This window comes from Oncorhynchus keta, chromosome 36 (genome assembly GCF_023373465.1).
Source record: "Oncorhynchus keta strain PuntledgeMale-10-30-2019 chromosome 36, Oket_V2, whole genome shotgun sequence".
Taxonomy (NCBI): Eukaryota; Metazoa; Chordata; class Actinopteri; order Salmoniformes; family Salmonidae; genus Oncorhynchus; species Oncorhynchus keta.
This window is the reverse complement of record NC_068456.1, coordinates 25,013,048-25,035,020: the sequence shown is the minus strand read 5'-3', so window position 1 is coordinate 25,035,020 and position 21,973 is coordinate 25,013,048. Positions and strand designations below refer to the sequence as shown.

The 21,973-nt window shown below is 42.2% G+C and overlaps 1 protein-coding gene and 1 long non-coding RNA gene across 2 annotated transcripts; one reads left to right on the top strand and one right to left on the bottom strand.

Moving 5' to 3' along the window:
• The first annotated feature begins 1,262 nt into the window (after nucleotides 1-1,262).
• Nucleotides 1,263-18,598, top strand: LOC118375888 (monocarboxylate transporter 12-B-like). The gene is made up of 7 exons (XM_035762513.2): nucleotides 1,263-1,483; nucleotides 5,082-5,404; nucleotides 8,161-8,264; nucleotides 14,560-14,703; nucleotides 14,856-15,870; nucleotides 16,074-16,333; nucleotides 16,519-18,598. The coding sequence occupies exons 2-7, from the start codon at nucleotides 5,286-5,288 to the stop codon at nucleotides 16,725-16,727; spliced, it is 1,851 nt and encodes a 616-aa protein (XP_035618406.1). The 5' UTR covers nucleotides 1,263-1,483; nucleotides 5,082-5,285; the 3' UTR covers nucleotides 16,728-18,598.
• LOC127916533 (uncharacterized) lies at nucleotides 17,008-20,794 on the bottom strand. Its single transcript, XR_008095198.1, has 2 exons — nucleotides 20,442-20,794; nucleotides 17,008-19,840 (listed from the first exon to the last, which is right to left on the bottom strand). It is a non-coding gene; the product is annotated as an uncharacterized LOC127916533 (long non-coding RNA).
• Nucleotides 20,795-21,973: the final 1,179 nt, after the last annotated feature.

Sequence of the window (21,973 nt, the reverse complement as noted above, 5' to 3'; positions counted from 1 at the left end):
CAATTGATTGGACATGATTTGGAAAGGCACACACCTGGCTATATAACATCCCACAGTTGATGAAAACCTGCTCCAGAGTGCTCAGGACCTCAGACTGGGGCAAAGATTCACCTTCCAACAGGACAACAACCCTGTGCACACAGCTAAGGCAATGCAAGAGTGACTTCGGGACACGTCTCTGAATGTCCCTGAGTGGCCCAGTCAAAACCCGGACTCGAACCCAATTGAACATCTCTGGAGAGACCTGAAAACAGCTGTGCAGCGTTGCTCCCCATCCAACCTGACAGAGCTTGAGAGGATCTGCAGAGAAGAATGGGAAGAGTTGGAACTCCCCAAACACAGGTGTGCCAAGCTTGTAGCATCATATAAAAAAATAATAGAGACTGTAATCGCTGCCAAGGGTGCTTCAGCAAAGTACTGAGTAAAGGGTTTGAATACTTATGTAAATGTGATATTAAAGTTTTTTATTTTGAATATATTTGCAAAATGTTCTAAAAAACGTTTTTTTCTTTGTCATTATGTGGTATTGTGTGTAGATTGATGAGGAAAAGAAAGCTATTTAATACATTTTAAATTAAGGCTGTAACATAAGAAAATGTGGAAAAAGTCAAGGGGTCTGAGTACTTTCCGAATGCACTGAACAAAAATATAAATTCAATATGCAACAATTTCAAAGATTTTACTAAGTTACAGTTCACATAAGGAAATCAGTAAATTGAAATGAATTCATTAGGCCCTAATCTATGGATTTCACATGACTGGGCAGGGGTGCAGCCAGGCCCACCCACTGGGGAGCCAGGCCCAGCCAATCAGAATTCGTTTTTTGTTTGTTTTCCCCCACAAAATGGCCTTATGACAGACAGAAATACGCCTCATCTAGGCCACTTGTGCGTGGTACAACGATGATACATGTTCATCATTGGTTCAACAGGCTGAAAGTTGTAGACTATGGGGTTGTTTCACGTATACAGATCAATGGAGAATCTTCATTGAAAGTGAGACACCTATGCCTGTCCTTTTTGAGAGGAATGGTAATTTCGAGGATATAAAGCATGAAAATGAATTTATAAAATAACTCAGTGTTGTGGACACTAAAGATAAACACTAAAATATATATGGTGGTAGGGTGAGGGATAATTCCCCTTAGTCAACAAGTAGAAAATAAGAGTTTCACATGCGAGCATGTGTTTCTGGGAGCAGAAGTGGAGGGTGTACACAGTTTATGTGCATAATGGCTTAATTCCAGGGTGGGTGGGAAGCTTGTAGTCAGGAGAAGGATTCGGTCACTCCCCCTTGATGCTGCGTATGCAAATCACTTGGTTTTCCGGAGTTCCTTGAACTCTAAGTCGCAGAATGATGGGGACCGCCGGGCACAGAAGGCACTATAAAAACGTGGAAAATAATAGGATACCTCACTCGTGAGTATATTCAGCGTAATGCGCGGAAGAGGCAAGCGACGATACCGTTAATCGTGGGTGTTGATGTAAGTATTGTTAGGCTGTCTAATTTAGTTAGGTCATAGTTGTACAGTATACATTGTGACTTGCAGAACTACTTCGCATATACAACTCGTAACTGCATTTCTTTTGATGTGTTATAGCCTATTCCCCGTCATCCTTTTTTAATATGGAAAGGTCAATGGTTATTTTAATGCAACGCGGATGTTTTTATGGACCCTGTTCAATAAATGTAAAACATTTTGGGATATGTAAACGTGCAAACCGAGTTGACGTTGTGTTTGTCTGAAGGGTTTCTTAGATGGCAATATGTTCTGAATTTAGGCTACTTTTGTTTTTTTGCTCAATTGTGTTCGGTAAGTAATAACATTTCCAATATATCTTTTAGAACATTTATTCAATATTTAAATTGGCTGCTTTCCATAGGAAGAATATCCAGCCTCCTTTGTTGTAGTGGTTTATGACGCGTCTGTATGTCCCTTCCCTTGAAAGAGGCTGTGTGAATCACATAGCCCCAGGTGAGAAGCGATTCCAGAGGGATGGTGCTGAACTATTATCTGATGCAGCCCTCTGATGGAGCCCAAAGACGTTAAGAAAAACAATTATACTAAGAAACGCTATTTACAGTAGGTCTTGTGATTTGCTTGTCTCTGAGATAAGCAACATAACTTGCATCTACAGAATATTCATATTACTAATGAACAAATATGATTGAAATCCCCAAAAACGATGGTATATCTGTCCCACCTCCATGTTTCGGGCATGCCAGAATCCATGGGGGTGGGATTGTTATTAGTGCCAGTGGAGAGAAATGTTGTGCTACCAAAAAGAGTTAAACTGGTTTGATCTGGTCAGTCAGGAAGCCATCCCCCATAGGTTGAGTGGCTTGAAAAGTGGCAGTGTGGTGCCAGCAAACTGCATGGTGACTACAGAGTCACATGGAGAAACCACCAGCAAACAAAGGGGCTCCCTTGGATGGTAATAGTCCACTGTTTACTGGACTGTTCACACTCTCTCTCTTCTCTTTCTCTATCTACACTCACATTACATTTAGCAGACACTACCCAGAGCGACATACAGTTGCATTCATCTTAAGGTAGCTAAGCAAGACAACCACATATCAAAGTCATAGTAAGGACATTTCTATGTAAAAAGCCCAATGCACTTACATGTGAAGTTCATCATTTCTCAAAAATATTGACACTCTTAAAGCATATCTAATTTTTTCAACCATTTTCCATAGTAGAACAATTTGAATAAGCAAAGGATTTGGTCTTGTTTGGTGGTGGAGCTCATTAGAATAATAGACAGTGTGTAGAATAATTATCCACTTCACTTACTGTAGTTCTATAACCAACATATCTTTTTTCTAATTCAAGGTGTCATATCATAGCTGACACCCCATTATTTCTGTAGACGTCTTTGAATCTTAAAATGTGGTCACATAAAGAACCAAGGTAGTTTTTACCGTCTTTCTGTTACCACACTTAACCTCTGCACTGTTCTTCGAGTTCATCTGTTTTTGTCAAATTTTCAGTGGAAATTGTTCGAAGTAGTAATGGTTTGTTTAAATTTGAAATCAATGTTTTTTGTTTGGCATACATTATAAAGTGAATAAGTGGAGTCTCGGCGTCATCCTGTTACCGTGGAATTACCCAGAAGTAAAACCTACTCAATAAATTCACCAGTCGGCCGCTAGTAAGATAAGACACGTGTTTCAGTGTCAAAAATTTTGACCATTAAAAATCCTATTTTCCCGCTATCAATAACTTTAACCCCCAAAACCCTAACCCCCCCCCCCCAAACCCTAACTCCCAAAACCCCAAACCTAACCCCCAAAACCCTAACCTCCAAAACCCTAACCCCCCCCAACCCTAACTCCCAAAACCCCAAACCTAACCTCCAAAACCCTAGCTTCCAAAACCCTACCCCCCCAACCCTAACTCCCAAAACCCCAAACCTAACCCCCAAAACCCTAACCTCCAAAACCCTAACCCCCCCCCAACCCTAACTCCCAAAACCCCAAACCTAACCTCCAAAACCCTAGCTTCCAAAACCCTAACCCCCCAACCCTAACTCCCAAAACCCCAAACCTAACCCCCAAAACCCTAACCTCCAAAACCCTAACCCCCCAAACCCTAACTCCCAAAACCCCAAACCTAACCCCCAAAACCCTAACCTCCAAAACCCTACCCCCCCCCCCAAACCCTAACTCCCAAAACCCCAAAAATAACCCCCAAAACCCTAACCTCCAGAACCCTAACCTCCAAAACCCTAACCCCCCCCCAAACCTAACCCCCAAAACCCTAACCTCCAAAACCCTAACCTCCAAAACCCTAACCTCCAAAACCCTAACCCTTATGCTTCAAATAGCATTTGAACAAATTCAGGCCGATTTGAACAAGTTTTTTTCCTACCTTTTCAGGAAATTCAGGTGAAATGTTAGGACATTAAGGTGAAGTGTTAGGACATTAAGGTGAAGTGTTAGGACATTAAGGTGAAGTGTTAGGACATTAAGGTGAAGTGTTAGGACATATGTGGTCCTGATAATGTAGGAATACAAGTACACACACACACAATGAATGGATCTCACCCCCTATCTCTCCCCCTCTCTCTTTAAGAATGTAAATGCTATGCAAATGTAGGAATTGGAATTTAAAGAGCACATGAGGATTAACAGATTGACCACTCAGGTGGTCATAATGAGACATTCAACATGTCCTCCCGCAGTTATCTAGCCAGCTATCTGACCACATCCCCGGGATGGTCTTGAACTTGACCTGATTAGTTTGGTCCCCATTTGTAGCTTATATGACTCCTACTTCTCATCATCCTTATCAATGTGAATGTAAACATGACCGTACAATTCTCACCACATATGGGTGTTGTTCGGGATGTTCCTAAGTGGCAGGGCCAGAGTGGCTAGTCTAGTGGGTCCCTGTTTGACCCACCCTCGTAGTCTGAACAGCGTGCTACAGCTAGGGAGGAGGGAAACGTGACATGGACATGTTTTTCCCCCTCCTTCAAATAACGGGGAGTTGTGTTGTTTTCAGCTACAATGTGTTGGAGCATATGATAGTCCCTCTCTCAGTGTCACACCAGAGCGCAGCACTGGAGAATGGAGAATCCTGGCCTTTGTTTGGTTTTGTACGCTGCATCTCCGTGCAAGGTTCCGCATCAACAACACGTCTTTTCTTCGCCCTACTGTGATCTCTAGTGGTCCATTGGGGTAGCCTTTTGTTTGGACAGTATTTGTTCATCTGTCCACTAAAGATACCGATGAAGCTGTTGCAAGAACATGAAGATGTTGATGGTCAATTGAATTAGAGACCGAGACCTTAAAGTGATTCATTCCAAATGCCTTGGCCTTGTTTTGAGGCTGTATGTGATATAGTTAATGTTCATGTTTGTGGTCGAAATGGGTCAGTCATATCATTCCTATACAAAATTGTTTATCACACATGTATCCATTTTTTGTTATTGTGACCTTACATCTGGCAGCAAATTTTCACCATAGAAACACCAACTGTATTGTAATAGTAAGTAACTACAAGGATGTGATATCAGACAGTTTTTTAAAAACATTGTAAATGTCCTCTTGTGTTCTACACTGCCTTACCATAGACAGCTGTCCCACGCCTGGTGTGGCAGAGAATAAAAGAAGGGGTCAACAGAGACAAGCCCTGGAGTTGTGCGGAGTGTGGCTGGGTTTGGTGATCCTCTTGGAGGACGCATATTACCGTAACACAGAACAGCACAGGAGCCAGCCCCAGGACCAGAGGGGAAGGCAGCAAAAGAGACCATCAGCACGGCGGTGGCACAGAAGGAATGACACCAGAGGGAAAAAGTCCCAGAGGGGCACCGGTAGCCCCTCCTGATGGAGGCTGGGGATGGATGGTTGTGGCCGGCTGCTTCCTAGTCACCATCTGCACCCGTGCCGTCACTAGGTGAGCCTTTGGAGCTGTGTGTGTGTGTGTGTGTCAGAGGGACTATAGTCCTCAAATCCTACTACAAATCCTATTATTATTATTAAATCAAATGTTATTGGTCACATTCAGATATTTACAGATGTTATTGGTCACATACAGATATTTAGCAGATGTTATTGCGGGTGTAGTGAAATGTTTGTTTTCCTAGCTCCAACAGTGCAGTATAATCTAACAATTCACAACAATACACACAAATCTACAAGTAAAATAAGAAATATATAATATTAGGACGAGCAATGTCAGAATGGCATTGACTACAATACAGTAGAATATAATATAAACAAATGAAAAGAGTAAAACAGTATGGAAACATTATTAAAGTGACCAGTGATTCAACGTCTATGTACACAGGAGGGCAGCAGCCTCGAAGGTGCAGGGATGAGTAACCGGGTGGAATTTGGGGAATTGGGTGACACAAGGAGATTCAACTGAACCTTTCATAACTCCTCATTTGACATGTTTGTGACATCGTAGAGTCTCTGGATGTGTTTGCCCTTATTGTCTCTTTGCAGAGTATTTGCACGGTATGTGTTTTGTTCTGAAAGCTGCTAGGCTCCCATGGTGAGGATTATTTTGTGTGAAGATAGCTTTGGGATATTACAACGGGCGGTTGTCGTTGTATGCAATATAAAGTGAAATGAAATCAGACATCATGTTAATGTTGTGTTATCCCTTTATCTGTTCCATGCATGTCAGGTGACATCATGTTAATGTTGTGTTATCCCTTTATCTGTTCCATGCATGTCAGGTGGCATCATGTTTCTGTATGGTCAGTGTGATCTAACTCTCTGTTTTGGGAACCAGCAAGGTTGTGATGAGCCAGCGATTCCTTTAGCCTTTTGTCAGCTCAGGTTAAAAGCTTTTAAATCAGACACCGGGATACATAGTCAACGCAGGTTTGGTACCTATTGTGTGTTCCTGTTAGTTATTGTTGAGTCCCTAGTGAGAAAAAAAATAGTTTATGCATACAAATGCCACTTTTCATGTAAGTGAAGAAGTTACAAGGACTTTATGTATGTATTTCGTGTCACACACTTTTTAAGAAATCAGACTGGCTAGTAAGATGCTCTGGTTTAACTTTGATTCCTCTTTGTACTTGGTAGGTTGGTGAATGCTGCGCTCCTTTGCATTGGACTGTTCCTCCTTCTCTAGGTAGCTTAAGAGAGAGAATTAAAATTCCACTCTCCACATGTGCTTTGGTCACATGCCATAAGCCTTCGCCATGTAAAAAAAACCTTACATAATTTTTAAACGCTCAGCATGAACAAACTACAGTCAGCTTAGGTTATTGGTTATTGGGTACCGTGCTGCTGAATGGAAACGACTGTAACTCAAACAATTCCTCAACTCTATTCCTCAACTCGATTTCTCAACTCGATTCCTCAACTCTCAATTACTCAACTATATTAATAAAATCTATTCCTCAACTATATTAATCAAATCTATTCCTCAACTATATTAATCAAATCTATTCCTCAACTATATTAATCAAATCTATTCCTCAACTATATTAATCAAATCTATTCCTCAACTATATTAATCAAATCTATTCCTCAACTATATTAATCAAATCTATTCCTCAACTATATTAATCAAATCTATTCCTCAACTATATTAATCAAATCTATTCCTCAACTATATTAATCAAATCTATTCCTCAACTATATTAATCAAATCTATTCCTCAACTATATTAATCAAATCTATTCCTCTATATTAATCAAATCTATTCCTGATATAAATCAAATCTATTCCTCAACTATATTAATCAAATCTATTCCTCAACTATATTAATCAAATCTATTCCTCAACTATATTAATCAAATCTATTCCTCAACTATATTAATCAAATCTATTCCTCAACTATATTAATCAAATCTATTCCTCAACTATATTAATCAAATCTATTCCTCAACTATATTAATCAAATCTATTCCTCAACTCATCCCGTATTTAGTGTTTTGATTTAATCAAGTTTTTCTTTAGGGATTCATGTCAGTGCACTTAAATTCAGTCACTGGTCTTCATCTCTAAATTGTATCGACAAAGCTCATTATTGTGGCATACACTGAGGATACAAAACATTAAGAACACCTGCTATTTCTATGACAGACTGACTTGGTGAATTAAGGTGAAAGCTATGATCCCTTATTGACGTCACTTGTTAAATCCACTTCAATCAGTGTAGATGAAGGGGAGGAGACAGGTTAAATAATAATTGTTAAGCCTTGAGACAATTCAAATCAAATTGTATTTGTCACATACACGTGTTTAGGGTGAATGGGCAAGACAAAACATTTAAGTACCTTTGAACAGTGCCGGGCGCACCGGTTTGAATCTGTCAAGAACTGCAACACTGCTGGGATTTTCCCGCTCAACAGTTTCGCATGTGTATCAAGAATGGTCCACCACCCAAAGGACACCCAACCAACTTGACACAACTGTGGGAAGCAATGGCGTCAACATGGGTCAACATCCCTGTGGAACGATTTTGACACCTTGTAGAGTCCATGCCCTGACAAATTGAGGCTGTTCTGAGGGCAAAAGGTTCTCAATATTAGGAAGGTGTACCTAATGTTTTTTTACACTCAGTGTACATACTATGTCCATGTCAAATAAACCAGTCCAGTCCTATACCTTCCTAATATACCCTGAAGAACAGTTTGCCATTGCAATGTTGAAACTCACACTGTTATTTCTCCTTTCTATTTTTAGATGTGTGTCAATCTTCTTTGTGGAGTTCCAGATGCACTTTGGTCGGGACTACTCTGGCACGGCCTGGATCCACTCGCTAGTCGACTGCACCACCTTCCTCTTTGGTGAGAGTCAGCCATGACTAGATGATTTCCTTACCAGCAATTTGAACACCTTGAATGTCCCTTTTTTATTCAATGAAACTGTATTTATGTATATATTATCTGGGTGTGATTAATTCTCAAGCTATTTATAATTATCTCTGAGGCCTGAGGAAATTCTACCTCCACAGATTCTGTTAGCTATAAAAGGAGCAGAAACAGATTCACAAGCATAAAATCACAGATTAAGTGTACTAGTAGTGAACTTTATACTCACAATAAATTAAAAAGCAATATATGCCCCTAATAATTCTGATTGGGAGGTAGCGCATTATGATAAGAAATTTGTCTGCCCGAACATACGCCTTTCCTAATCAGGAAATGGCAAATCTTGATAAGTCTGATGTGTAACACAGAAACCCGGACCCAGTTCACATTGCATGAACATTATGCTGTGATTAGGACTGCCCAAGGAGACCCCAAATAACTCATTTCTGAAGAAAAAAATGTTAGTTTTCTTTCCGACGTAATTGACAATGTATTATAAAATGTGTGGTTTGCATCACCGGAGTCTCTTACATGTCACATGAACATTTCAAGTGACGACACTTCCCCCCCAAATTAACATCATTATTTGAAAATGTACTCAGGCGTCTCTGGACATGTTTTGAGCATTTTGCATGCACTGAATCTCAGACATGCACATTTTGACAAATACTAGAGTTTGGGAGGAGCAGATTACTGTTTTTACAGGCTGGTGAAATCAGCCATTTTCATGTGTAATTACAAATATCGGCCACCAGGTAGTGCCAAAAGTGTTTATTAGGATCTCTTTCAGCCCAATTCTGATATTTTTTCCCCACTAATTCATCCTTTGACCAATTACATCAGATCTTTACACGTCAGATATTTTTCAGCTGATCTTATTGGCCAAAAAAACAATTTGTGAAAGAAATATCAGAATTGGCCTGAGTTCTTAAAAATAGTGGTTTCTTTTAATTTATTGTTCATATACAGACAATTTACCAGGTGTTTAAATACATTGTGACATATATAAGACATCGGGCTTTATAAGGGTGAAAAGGAAAACAAACCGATTCACAAGCACTAAACCACACACTAATTCAGACACTTTACTCAGTACTTTTTTGAAGCACCGTTGGCAGCCATTACAGCCTCAAGTCTTCTTTTGACGCTACAAGCTTGCCACACCTGTATTTGGGGAGTTTCTCCCATTCATCTCTGCAGATCCTCTCAAGCTCTGTCAGGTTGGATGGGGAGCGTCGCTGCACTGCTATTTTCAGGTCTCTCCAGAGATGTTTGATCTGGTTCAAGTCCAAGCTCTGGCTGGGCCACACAAGGACATTCAGAGACTTGTCCCGAAGCCACTCCTGCATTGTCTTGGCTGTGTGCTTAGGGTCGTTATCCTGTTGGAAGGTGAACCATTGCCCCAGTCTGAGTTCCTGAGTGCTCTGGAGCAGGTTTTCATCAAGGATCTCTCTGTACTTTGCCCTGTTTATCTTTCCCTTGATCTTGACTAGTCTCCCAGGCCCTGCTGCTGAAAAACATCCCCACCGCATGATGCTGCCATCGCCATGCTTCACCGTAGGGATGGTGCCAGGTTTCCTCCAGATGTGGCGCTGGGCATTAAGGCCAAAGAGTTCAAACTTGGTTTCATCAGACCAGAGAATCTTGTTTCTCATGGTCCGAGTCCTTTAGGTGCCCTTTGGCAAACTCCAAGCGGGCTGTCGTGCTTTTTACTGAGGAATGGTTTCTGTCTGGCCACTCTGCCACAAAGGCCTGATTGGTGGAATGCTGCAGAGATGGTTGTCCTTCTGGAAGGTTCTCCCTTCTCCACAGAGGAACTCGGAAGCTCTGCCAGAGTGACCATCAGGTTCTTGGTTACCTCCTTGATCAAGACCCTTCTCACCCAACTGCTCATTTTGGCCGGGTGGCCAGCTTTAGGAAGCGTCTTCTTCCATTTTAAGAATGATGGAGGCCACTGTGTTCTTGGGGACCTTCAATGCTGCAGACATCATGTCCAATGTCCAATTAAATTTACCACAGGTGGACTCCAATCAAGTTATAGAAACATCTCAAGGATGATCAATGGAAATAGGATGCACCTGAGCTCAATTTCGAGTCTCATAGCAAACGGTCTGAATACTTCTGTAAATGTGATATTTAGTTTTTTTTTATTTGCAAAAATGTCTAAAAAACTGTTTTTTCTTCATCATTATGGGATATGGGATATTGTGTGTAGATTGATGAGGAAAATGCTTTGTTTAATCCATTTTTAGAATAAGGCCGTAACATAACAAAATGTGGAAAAGGGGAAGGGTTTGAATACACTGTATATGCCCAATAACCTCAAAAGAACATGTGCCCTTAATAAGTAAGATTAGAAGATGGAGCATTAGGATAAGAGAGTTGTCTACCCAAGCCTTTGCCTTTCCTAATCATGACATGGCAATCTTGATACACCTGCCGTAACTTTGCAAAAAGAAATGACACAATCTGGAACATTGACATGATGATCAGATGATAACATGAAACGATTTGACCAGCAGTCTTCACATAATTTTAGTACCCGTAAGCTATTGTAAAAGTTGTGTGAGGGCTGTCTGGGCACATGCAGTGCAGTCTGGGCAATCCCCAGGAGTGACTTTGGAATCATGGGGTTACGTGGCAGTCGGTGCTGTGATAGACACTGACACATTCAACACCGGCTTGCACTCTCTTGCTAGTAGCTATCTGATCTAGGGTGTAATCAATTATCCAACAGTTGCACATCTGAGTTTCTTTTGGGAAAATTCAGGTATGTTTATCCCCTTTTCGTTCCATTGGTTTCCATTTAAGAAACATTTTTCAACAGAATCAGTGGAATGAATACACCCCTGATCACACTCAAAGACAGTTAATTTTCATAGCAGCCACATAAAAACAGCATGATCACTTTGCTCGTTGTGTGTATATATAATTCCTTCTCGCAACTATCTATGCGCTCTCCTCTCACCTTTTCCCTTCGCCTGTGAACTTCAGTGCACAACACATCAGCTGTCAGTGACCAGGCAAAAAACCTTCCCAAGTCAAACCATATCATGACTTCTAACCGCTACACACAGCCTACATTGTCATACTCAACATAGCTACTAGAACTAATGCGTTATTAACTCCACTACAATTATCCCGTGTGGCTCAATTGGTAGAGCATGGTTCTTGCAACACCAGGGTTATGGGTTTGATTCCCACAGGGGACCAGTATGGAAATAAAAGTATGAAAATGTCTGCCCTCACTGCTGTAAGTTGCTCTGGATAAGATTCTCTACTAAAATGTAAAACAATCGTGCATTGCAGTTTAGTAGTTACACTGGCAGGCCCTGGTGGCAATAAATGAATAAATGCTTACCTTGACTTGGAAGAGTTCCAGTGTTGGATAGACAGCTAGCTAACATAGCATCCATCTCTGTTTGAGTAAGCTAAACTAGCTAGCTTAGTGAACATGTAAAAAAATACAACAAAATATCTGTCTTTTCATTTGTTCAACTATTGTCTTTCTATCTCTTTGAGTCAACTTCTCACCACATTGTATGTGCTGCAGTGCTAGCTAGCTGTAGCTTCTGCTTTCAGTACTAGATTCATACTCTGATCCTTTGATTGGGTGGACAACATGTCAGTTCATGCTGCAAGAGCTCTGATAAGTTGGAGGACGTCCTCCGGAAGTCATAATTACTGTGTAAGTCTCATGAGCCTCCTAGGTTTTGTATGTACTGTATGTACCCAGAGGAGGACAGAAGCTAGCGCTCTTCCGGCTGCACCATAGTGTTACCCTACAGAGTGTGGTTGAGGCTACTGTAGACCATTGCAAACCAGTGTGTTTTAATCAATTATTTGGTGACATGAAAATATAAAGTTTTATCGAAAAAGGATACATTTTTTTAATGTTTCACTATTTGTATTTTTTTTTATTCACTGAGGAGGATGGTCCTCCCCTTTCTCCTTTGAGGAGCCTCCACTGATGGGGATTCCACAGCCCCTTGGAAACAGCTGTTGTTGATGAGATACAGTGGGGCAAAAAAGTATTTAGTCAGTCACAAATTGTGCAAGTTCTCCCACTTAAAAATATGAGAGAGGCCTGTAATTTTCATCATAGGTACACTTCAACTATGACAGACAAAATAAGAAGAAAAAAATCCAGAAAATCACGTTTTAGGATTTTTTTAAATGAATTTATTTGCAAATTATGGTGGAAAATAAGTATTTGGTCACCTACAAACAAGCAAGATTTCTGGCTCTCGCAGACCTGTAACTTCTTCTTTAAGAGACTCCTCTGTCCTCCACTCGGTACCTATATTAATGGCACCTGTTTGAACTTGTTATCAGTATAAAATACACCTGTCCACAACCTCAAACAGTCACACTCCAAACTCCACTATGGCCAAGACCAAAGAGCTGTCAAAGGACACCAGAAACAAAATTGTAGACCTGCACCAGGCTGGGAAGACTGAATCTGCAATAGGTAAGCAGCTTGGTTTGAAGAAATCAACTGTGGGAGCAATTATTAAAAAATGGAAGACATACAAGACCACTGATAATCTCTCTCGATCTGGGGCTCCACTCAAGATCTCACCCCGTGGTGTCAAAATGATCACAAGAACGGTGAGCAAAAATCCCAGAACCACACGGTGGGACCTAGTGAATGACCTGCAGAGAGCTGGGACCAAAGTAACAAAGCCTACCATCAGTAACACACTACGCCGCCAGGGACTCAAATCCTGCAGTGCCAGACGTATCCCCCTGCTTAAGCCAGTACATGTCCAGGCCCGTCTGAAGTTTGCTAGAGAGCATTTGGATGATCCAGAAGAAGATTGGGAGAATGTCATATGGTTAGATGAAACCAAAATAGAACTTTTTGGTAAAAACTCAACTCGTCGTGTTTGGAGGACAAAGAATGCTGAGTTGCATCCGAAGAACACCATACCTACTGTGAAGCATGGGGGTGGAAACATCATGCTTTGGGGCTGTTTTTCTGCAAAGGGATCAGGACGACTGATACGTGTAAAGGAAAGAATGAATGTATCGTGAGATTTTGAGTGAAAACCTCCTTCCATCAGCAAGGGCATTGAAGATGAAACGTGGCTGGGTCTTTCAGCATGACAATGATCCCAAACACACCGCCCAGGCAACGAAGGAGTGGCTTCGTAAGAAGCATTTCAAGGTCCTGGAGTGGCCTAGCCAGTCTCCAGATCTCAACCCCATAGAAAATTTGGAGGGAGGGAGTTGAAAGTCCGTGTTGCCCAGCAACAGCCCCAAAACATCACTGCTCTAGAGGAGATCTGCATGGAGGAATGGGCCAAAATACCAGCAACAGTGTGTGAAAACCTTGTGAAGAGTTACAGAAAAGTTTGACCTCTGTCATTGCCAACAAAGGGTAAATAACAAAGTATTGAGATAAACTTTTGTTATTGACCAAATACTTATTTTCCACCATAATTTGCAAATAAATTCATTAAAAATCCTACAATGTGATTTTCTGGATTTCTTTCCTCATTTTGTCTGTCATAGTTGAAGTGTACCTATGATGACAATTACAGGCCTCTCATCTTTTTAAGTGGGAGAACTTGCACAATTGGTGTCTGACTAAATACTTTTTTGCCCCACTGTATATAGGGAAAGATAAAAATGTTTTTATTCATATTGAGACTAAAGTCTCTTTTGAAAATTAGCTGTGCACAATACAAAAATGAACACATCAATAGGCAATTATAGAAAACATAAATATACACGTTAAATACACATTAAGATACAAAACACAGTCAATTAAAACAAACACATTCTTCATTATAAAAATCCTTTCTCAGCTGTATGACTTGCCCTAGGGACATCAAAGTATCCAATCGAAAGCTAGTTTGTTTGTTTTGCCACTTCTGTTAGTTTGAACAGGGTGGTATCCATCCGGGCGCACTTTTGTTTTTACTGATATTCAAGGATTTACATCAAATAATTAAACTTTGCCCCGATTTATCATTAGCCTGGACTTACATAACATCTGTGCCAGAGTTTGTTAGACTTTTACAAGCAGCTGTTTAATGAGCAATTCACAGTTTCACTGTACTGGCTGTGTGTTCTTAGACTTGCATGGCTTAATCTTTGAGTCAAACATTTACTACTGACCTGCTCTGAACTTTCATGTCAATAACACACTCGATGTGTATTACAGTGGATTGAGTCTCAGCTACATCCAATCCAAGCGATAAGTCTGTCACCTTTTCCTCTTGATGTGAGGATGATAACTTTGTCTATGTATTGTTTTTTCCAGCTCCTCTTGGCAGCTTCATCGGGAACCGCCTGTCCACCCAAGCCACTGTGATCATGGGAGGCATCCTGTCCTCTGCCGGCCTGATCCTCAGTTCCTTTGCCACCAGTCTGGAGTACCTCTACCTCACCCTGGGCGTCCTCACAGGTACGCCCCTGTCTCTCAATGTGGATGTCATCACATTGTTTTTAGGACTTTGGCACAAGAGGGAGCTGTTGCATTATGGATACTTGTGTTGACTCTAATGACAGAATGCAACTGTAGCTGTCATGACACCATCCCCAACTCTCTCCTCGTAGGGTTGGGATTTGCCCTCAGCTACACTCCAGCGGTGGCCATGGTTGGATCCTATTTCAACGAGAGGAAAGCACTGGCCTATGGGATGGCAATGTCTGGGACTGGGATTGGGACCTTCATCCTGGCCCCTGCTGTGCATCTCCTGATTGAACATTACTCCTGGAGGGGGGCCTTGCTGATTCTGGGAGGGTTTGTGTCCAACCTGTGTGTCTGCGGGGCCCTTATGAGGCCCCTGGTGCCTAAAGGTAGAGGACAGAGGTGGCACAAGACAGCAGAGCTTGAGAATGGGTATGCCATCCCACCGGTGGATGCCAAGCTAGCAGAAGGGAAGGTAATGGACACAACACTTCCAGGCTTAAAGCTGTTGGACCCCAATACAGAGGTTGTGAATGTAACAGATGTTAAGCTTGAAACTGATAAACTTGCAGAAATTAAACTCACTGAAATGAAACTAGCAGAGGCACTCCTTGCGAATGTACAACTAGCTGACTCGAGGCTGGCAGACATGACAATAGTAGAGGGCATGGTTGTGAATGTGAATAGCGCGCTAACAGAGAAAATGCTTGAAGAGATCAAGCTAGCGGATCAAAATCTAGCTAACGGGAAGCTGAAGGACATTAAACTAATGGAGAACCTTGTCATCAGTAGCCAGCTCGCTGATGTTAAGCCTGTAGACACAAAGGTTGCTGATGCAAAACTAGCAGAGTTAGTAGATGCCAAGGTTCTGGCTGGCCTGGCTGCCCCTGGGCCAACTGGTCCTCTGGCAGGGCCTAAGCTGGGAGGGTGCCTCTGTCTTCAGTCAATGGAGGAGTATAGCTTCCTGCTGATGCCTGACTTCATGCTGCTGTCCGTGTCCTTCCTGTTCCTGGCGTACGGCTGCAGTGTGCCCTTTGCCTACCTGGTGCCTTATGCCCTCAGTGTGGGCGTGGAGCACCAGCAGGCTGCCTTCCTCATGTCCATCCTGGGGGTCACCGGAATCGTAGGAAACATCACGTTCAGCTGGCTCACTGACAGGAAGTATGTCACATATACAGAATAGTTTGCCCCCCCCCACACACACACACATTTTCTATAGCATCACCGAAAGAGACTAACTATCATGATGCTTTCAAAACTATGGTCTTGGGCCTGTCACACACTGCATGGCCACATTCTCTAGTGTTGTAACATACTTCCTGCTGTAACATACTGCCAGCTAAGTCTGCATTCCCCTCTTGTAGGTGTGTGAAGAAGTACCGGAAAGTGAGCTTCATGTTTGCTGTGGGTATGGAGGGTCTCTCCTGCCTCCTGATTCCTCTGCTACGTTCCTTCACCCTGCTGGTGCCTTTCTCCATGCTTTATGGCTATTTTGATGGTGCCTACTCTGCCCTCATACCAGTGGTGACGTCTGACTTGGTGGGCTCATCGTACCTATCCTCAGCCCTGGGTGTGGTCAACTTCTTACATGCCATACCATACCTGGTTAGCCCACCAATAGGAGGTGAGGATGAGGAGAGAACAACTCAATACTAACACACATAGTGCATGTACATACACCATTTTCAAATTGCACATCTTGATTCTGAATATCATGATTCCATCGTTCTCAGTATGTTATAGTCTGGACTCTGTTGGTATGAAACTTCCCGTTGAAATTCCCAGCCTAACTCTTTCTCTTGGTTTCAGGCTGGTTGGTGGACTGGACTGGTGACTATACTGCAGCATTCTTCCTCAGTGGATTCTCTCTTATCCTCAGCTCACTCTTTCTGGCTACTGTCATGCTGATCCAACGATGCTGGGGACCACAAACATTCTCCACCAGCGATGCCGATTCAACATTCACCTCCTTGAAGAATGGCCAACGTACAAGGCAGCACATGATGAACCAAAGCTAGCAGGGACCGTCCCTGCATGTTGAGACATTTTTGTAAGCATTTTTTATTGTGTGTGGATATTACTGTAATACCAAAGTGTGTTGTTCCTTAATGGAAGCAAAGCAATAATGTTCCAGGAACAACAAAATGCAGTTATTCCTCTCAACGTGAACTTGTGAAAATCCTATAACACCATCACAAATTCTGTGTTGATTACCAGTCAGGAAAAGTTACCCTATTTGGTTTTGTTTTTAAATAAAAGTTGATTAAGAATTGGTGGCTCTGTAGAATAACACATCACTTAGTACCAGTGTTTGTTTATTATTTTGAAGATTATGACTACATTAAACATGCAATATAACACCAAAGTTATGCAATAATAACATATACATTTGTGTATAACATTAAATAGATTGCACTAAAATTCACTGAAGAGAAGCTATTTGTACTGGGCATGTCCATGTAAAAGGACCCATGAGCACCACCACGAGAAAAGCATAGGAGCATGTCAAATGAAAGCTAAGAGTCTATAAAGTAAGGCATATTTACGTTTTCAACCATTTTCCATCCTAAAAATCAGCAACGGCTTTGATTTCTGGTCAGATGGAAAAAGTCTAAAAAGTTCTTTGAAATACTGTGCATCAAAACCCAAAATTTGAACCAATCATAGACATCTATGTTTCACAAGTTTGGATAGCACAGTACAGTACAGTGAAGCACAGTAGAGTACAGTACAGAAAAGTATAGTTCAGTACCATAGAGTACACTATAGTATACTCTAGAGTAGACTATAGTGTAATGTATTGAACTGTACTCTACTGTGCTGTTCTGTGATGTCCAAACTTGTGAAGCATAGATGTCAGTGATTGGTTCAGATTTGGTCTGGTCCAGACCAACCAAATGTTGTCTTGTTTGCGGGCGGAGCTCATTAGAATAATAGCCAGTGTGTAGAATAATACCCAAATATGCAAAATAAGGATATTGCATAATTATTCCTTTGTGTACCTATTCAGGATACATCACCATGAACAGAATGACACTCATATCCATAATTAAGCATTTCTGTGTTGTACAGATCAGGGACTCATGCTGTAAATCCATTACCATAATTCCGTTACCAGATGTAAATCCACTTCACTTCAATAACCAAAATATTTTTTCCCCAAGCTCAAGGTGTCATGTCAGAGATATTTAACAGTTTTGGGAAAACTGAGGGAGATTTTTAAACTTTAAAATCAGTGGATTTTCTTTGGCATACATTCTAATGCAAAAACTCTGAGTCAAAGCGTAATTCCGTTATGGTGGAATTTCTCTACTGTGACTGGACACATCACTTTGTAGTGTTGTTCACAAAGTGCGTTATAAACCCACACTGTGAAATATGGACTTGTGTTTCACATATACTAATACTACGATGTCACTCAAGACCAAACAGAGCCATGGATGTTCAAATGGTGGCTTCCCCCCCCAAAAACAAGTGATCAATGATTCCTTCACCTGCTGCTGTGTTTGAAAATATGAGTTGAGATGTATCCATATTTTGAAAGAGAAGAATGTTTTTTTTTTTTGTTGCACATTAATGCCTACAGGGACAAAAACACCATGAATGCCTACATTTCCTATGTGTTTATCTTCACCTTTTCTAATGACATATATTTATCAATTGATAAACATGAATATGATGCCTTGTTGGGTTGCCGTCAAGCAGCATGGTCAATATTTGTACTATCGTAGAGAGTTATAATGACAGCCTTGAGTCTTCCTCTGAAAGTTCAGAACTCTTTTCTAGTTTTAAATTGTTTAAACATGTTATTTTGTTGAACGCACATCTATTAGTTCCTTTTCTGATGATGTGGTGTTGAGATAAAGCAAATTGATGTTCATTTGGGGAACTGTCTCATTTGTCATGTGTCCTATTTCTAATAATAACCCCACTCCAGCACAGACGTCTGTCAAGTATCCTTAATACTGACATCTGACTAATATTCAACTTTAAGACTATTTGTATTTTATATTTAACTAGGCAAGTCAGTTAAGAACATATTCTTATATACAATGACAGCCTACCCCGGACAACACTGGGAGCCACACTACGGGACTCCCAATCATAGCAAGATGTGATCAAATCAAATCAAATGTATTTATATAGCCCTTCGTACATCAGCTGATATCTCAAAGTGCTGTACAGAAACCCAGCCTAAAACCCCAAACAGCAAACAATGCAGGTGTAAAAGCACGGTGGCTAGGAAAAACTCCCTAGAAAGGCCAAAACCTAGGAAGAAACCTAGAGAGGAACCGGGCTATGTGGGGTGGCCAGTCCTCTTCTGGCTGTGCCGGGTAGAGATTATAACAGAACATGACCAAGATGTTCAAATGTTCATAAATGACCAGCATGGTCGAATAATAATAAGGCAGAACAGTTGAAACTGGAGCAGCAGCACAGTCAGGTGGACTGGGGACAGCAAGGAGCCATCATGTCAGGTAGTCCTGGGGCACGGTCCTAGGGCTCAGGTCCTCCGAGAGAGAGAAAGAAAGAGAGAATTAGAGAGAGCATATGTGGGGTGGCCAGTCCTCTTCTGGCTGTGCCGGGTGGAGATTATAACAGAACGTGGCCAAGATGTTCAAATGTTCATAAATGACCAGCATGGTTGAATAATAGTAAGGCAGAACAGTTGAAACTGGAGCAGCAGCATGGCCAGGTGGACTGGGGACAGCAAGGAGTCATCCTGTCAGGTAGTCCTGGGACATGGTCCTAGGGCCCAGGCCAGTTGAAACTGGAGCAGCAGCATGGCCAGGTGGACTGGGGACAGCAAGGAGTCATCATGTCAGGTAGTCCTGGGGCATGGTCCTAGGGCTCAGGTCCTCCGAGAGAGAGAAAGAAAGAGAGAAGGAGAGAATTAGAGAACGCACACTTAGATTCACACAGGACACCGAATAGGACAGGAGAAGTACTCCAGATATAACAAACTGACCCTAGCCCCCCGACACATAAACTACTGCAGCATAAATACTGGAGGCTGAGACAGGAGGGGTCAGGAGACAGCCTTGATGCAGCCTGGATTCAAACCAGGGACTGTAGTGACACCTCTTGCACTGAGATACAGTTCCTTTGACCACTGCGCCACTCGGGAGCCCTGGAAAATACGACCATAGATGACAGAGAGACAAAATAAACTTGCTATACAAGTCCGAGCATGTCATGTGTGACACCTTGCATAGATGTACTGTTTCTGCTAAATATAAAACTGTATTGTTTACTGCCCATTCCACATGACAAAAAGCAATATATCCATCTAGTGGTGTACATCTAACATAACAGTCTATATGTTACGTCTCTCGTCAGAATGAGGAACGGACCAAAGCACAGCGTGGTTAGTGTTCATGATTTTGATTTATCAAAACACTTGAACAAAATAACAACGTGAAAGACGAACAGTTCTGTAAGGCAAATAAACTATGCAGAAAACAACTACCCACAAAACACAGGTGGGGAAAAAGGCTGCCTAAGTATGATTCCCAATCAGAGACATCGACAGACAGCTGCCTCTGATTGGGAACCACAACCGGCTAAAGGGATAGAAAACATAGAAATAAAGAAACTAGAATGCTCACCCTAGTCACACCCTGGCCAAACCAAAATAGAGAATAAAAACCTCTCTATGGCCAGGGCGTGACACTATATTAACCATTGTTGACAAATAGCAGAAGATGAGTATTGATTTTCTGGGTACTTACAGGTACTTCGGTCATCAGTTGAACAGTGTTTCCTCTGACACATTGGTGCGGCTGGCTTCCGGCCTAAGCGGACGGGTGTTAAGGAGCACAGTTTGGCGGGTCATGTTTCGGAGGACGCGTGACTCGACATTCACCTCTCCCGAGCCCATTGGGGAGTTGCAGTGATGAGACAAGATCGTAATTGGAGAGAAATAAATAAATAAAAGTGACAATTGGGTACTTTTTCCACCACTGCTTATGTGAGTTGTCTTGTTGTGTGTATGGATTGGCTTGCTCGAGCTTATGTGTGTATTTATGTGGGTGTGAGAGCGGGTGTTTGTCAGGTCGGTGTGAGAATTGGTGTTTGTCAGGTTGGTATGAGAGAGGGTGTTTGTCAGGTTGGTGTGAGAGTAGGTGTTTGTCAGGTCGGTGTGAGAGTAGGTGTTTGTCAGGTTGGTGTGAGAGTGGGTGTTTGTCAGGTCGGTGTGAGAGTAGGTGTTTGTCAGGTCGGTGTGAGAGTAGGTGTTTGTCAGATTTGTGTGAGAGTGTGTTTGTCAGGTCGGTGTGAGAGACGGTGTTTGTCAGGTCGGTGTGAGAGTAGGTGTTTGTCAGATTTGTGTGAGAGTAGGTGTTTGTCAGGTTGGTGTGAGAGTAGGTGTTTGTCAGGTTGGTGTGAGAGTAGGTGTTTGTCAGGTTGGTGTGAGAGTAGGTGTTTGTCAGGTTGGTGTGAGAGTAGGTGTTTGTCAGGTCGGTGTGAGAGTAGGTGTTTGTCAGGTCGGTGTGAGAGTAGGTGTTTGTCAGGTCGGTGTGAGAGTAGGTGTTTGTCAGGTCGGTGTGAGAGTAGGTGTTTGTCAGGTTGGTGTGAGAGTAGGTGTTTGTCAGGTCGGTGTGAGAGTAGGTGTTTGTCAGGTCGGTGTGAGAGTAGGTGTTTGTCAGGTTGGTGTGAGAGTAGGTGTTTGTCAGGTTGGTGTGAGAGTAGGTGTTTGTCAGGTTGGTGTGAGAGTAGGTGTTTGTCAGGTTGGTGTGAGAGTAGGTGTTTGTCAGGTTGGTGTGAAAGTAGGTGTTTGTCAGGTCGGTGTGAGAGTAGGTGTTTGTCAGGTCGGTGTGAGAGTAGGTGTTTGTCAGGTTGGTGTGAAAGTAGGTGTTTGTCAGGTCGGCGTGAGAGTAGGTATTTGTCAGATTTGTGTGAGTAGGTGTTTGTCAGGTTGGTGTGAGAGTAGGTGTTTGTCAGGTCGGTGTGAGAGTAGGTGTTTGTCAGGTTGGTGTGAGAGTAGGTGTTTGTCAGGTCGGTGTGAGAGTAGGTGTTTGTCAGGTCGGTGTGAGAGTAGGTGTTTGTCAGGTCGGTGTGAGAGTAGGTGTTTGTCAGGTCGGTGTGAGAGTAGGTGTTTGTCAGGTTGGTGTGAGAGTAGGTGTTTGTCAGGTTGGTGTGAGAGTAGGTGTTTGTCAGGTCGGCGTGAGAGTAGGTATTTGTCAGGTTGGTGTGAGAGTAGGTGTTTGTCAGGTTGGTGTGAGAGTAGGTGTTTGTCAGGTTGGTGTGAGAGTAGGTATTTGTC